The following is a 1,897-nucleotide window of genomic DNA, read 5'->3' as shown; positions in this document are numbered from 1 at the left end:
CGATCCGATCTCTCAGAACCATCATAAAAACCCGGTGACAGGGTCCCGCAACTGGCAATTAATTAAAATGCATAAATTATGGCCCATCCGCAGTGTTCGCGGCTCTTTTCCGCACATTTGTTGGTCGTTTTAATGGCGCCGTTTCATTAGCGTTCCGCCACCGAGATTCACGCCTCCCGACGCCCAAAAGTAGGCCATCTTTCCACCGCCAAGTCCTTGGGCTGCTCCTAAAAATAATATATTATTGCTGTGCCGAATATGTATATTAAATAACGCCAAGTATTCTGATTTTAAATCATAAATACCAAAAGTTTAATTTTTAAAATTGGTATGAACTATTGAAATATCCTCTCACTTATTTATTTTAGAGCTTTTGCTTTTTTTTAAAGTAATATTAAATAATACTATGATATTGAAATTTCTTTAATTCTATGTTTTAAAGCAGATTTGTATTATGCTCGTAAGACTGTTTGATATTTTGGTTTTATGATACGGTTAAATAATAACCAAAAGAGATAATCGCGAAAGCTAACAAAATGTTATTTTTCTGAGCGAAACAAAAATCTATGTATTAAACCGAGTATTTTTGGGGAACTCGGCCATCTTAAATCGCGCATTTTTTCCGGATTTTTTGGCTTCGCGTGGGGTTCAGATCATTTGGCAACGTTGTAAATTGAAGCTAAAGTGTTGTCCCCAGCTGGATCTCTGAATCTCTGGATCTGCGGATGATTGAGATCGTGATGGAGACAAAGGGGCAGAATGGAGATGAAGACACTTCATTTTTTTGGTCGTGCTGCGAGTGTGACAAAACAATTAATGTTTATTTTTGCATTTTAATTTGCCAACATTAATTGCAAGTTTATTGAGCGCTGAGCCTGGCCAACGAACCGCTGGCCTTGGGATGGGTTGTCTTTATTTATTTGCCCGCGAGGGTCATGGTCATCAGGACGACGAACATGGAGTGGGCCAGCAGTGTGAAGTCGGCGCCCAGGCCCTCCCAGTAGTAGTCGAGGATGACGGATCCATAGCGGGCTCCAAAGGCCAATGCCGCCATGCTGCCGTACAGGTTGTTCGATTGATTGACGCCCAGGAAGAGCAGCGAGACCACATTGCCCAGCAGTGTGAGCTCCTTGAGCGTTTCAGTGGAGGTGTCCTCGTTGTCGCCCAGTTTGGCCACCAAATCGAAGGCCAGTGGCACCACAAAACAGCCATGGGCCCAGGCCAACCCCGGATTGCTGGACTTCAGATAAAGTTCGATATTGGTCAGCGGCGGCGGCACTATCTCCATAATTCCCGATGTTATCAGCCTCATTCGATTGCACTCGTCGTCGTCGTTGCTGGCCGCCCGCACCACCCCCAAAATGCCGTGGACCAGGCTCAAGGCCGCCGTCGCATAGCCGTAGGGCGTGTCCAGGGGGTGGAGGGTGTACAGCCCGTAGCCCGAACTGACCACCAACAGGCTGTTGAACAGGGCGTCCATCAGCAGCATCTTCCCTTGAATTTTCACTAACTTTCTACCTATTTCCTATTTGGCATAGCTTGCCCCCGAGATTTTTGGTACTTCAACTGCAAAAACGGCCAATTTAGTGTTAGTCAACTCGCTTCGATCCCATTTACATGGCTTTTTTGACTGACTCAAGGGGCTGAGCTAACTTAGGTAGGCAAAATCACAAAAATAACAAAAACAAATAAATACTATTGTATTACTATCCAATTCCAAATGCACGTTAAACATTTTGTTTTATAGCATAAATTTCTAACCTGATCCAATTTGAAAAAAGTGAAAACGCAGAATTTCTAGTTTTTGCAAGTCCGTCAGCAACGATTTGGTTCAGAATCGATGACCGTATCAATGTTGCACAGTGTATTGGTAAAAAATATGTGTAAACAAATTCAG

At 43.8% G+C, this 1,897-nt stretch overlaps 1 protein-coding gene across 1 annotated transcript; it reads right to left on the bottom strand.

The window, feature by feature from the left end:
• Positions 1 to 760: 760 nt before the first annotated feature.
• Positions 761 to 1,647, bottom strand: LOC128265303 (uncharacterized). The gene has a single exon (XM_053001224.1). It carries the CDS (start codon positions 1,487 to 1,489, stop codon positions 917 to 919), a length of 573 nt encoding a protein of 190 aa, XP_052857184.1. The 5' UTR covers positions 1,490 to 1,647; the 3' UTR covers positions 761 to 916.
• Between the last annotated feature and the right edge of the window lie 250 nt (positions 1,648 to 1,897).

This window comes from Drosophila gunungcola, unplaced genomic scaffold, assembly GCF_025200985.1.
Source record: "Drosophila gunungcola strain Sukarami unplaced genomic scaffold, Dgunungcola_SK_2 000108F, whole genome shotgun sequence".
NCBI lineage: Eukaryota > Metazoa > Arthropoda > Insecta > Diptera > Drosophilidae > Drosophila > Drosophila gunungcola.
Note: the sequence above shows the minus strand (reverse complement) of the source record. Positions and strands in the feature narration are given on the sequence as shown.

Excerpts from the sequence above, each read along its gene's own strand:
- LOC128265303 (XM_053001224.1), bottom strand. The coding sequence starts at position 1,489 with ATGCTGCTGATGGACGCCCTGTTCAACAGCCTGTTGGTGGTCAGTTCG.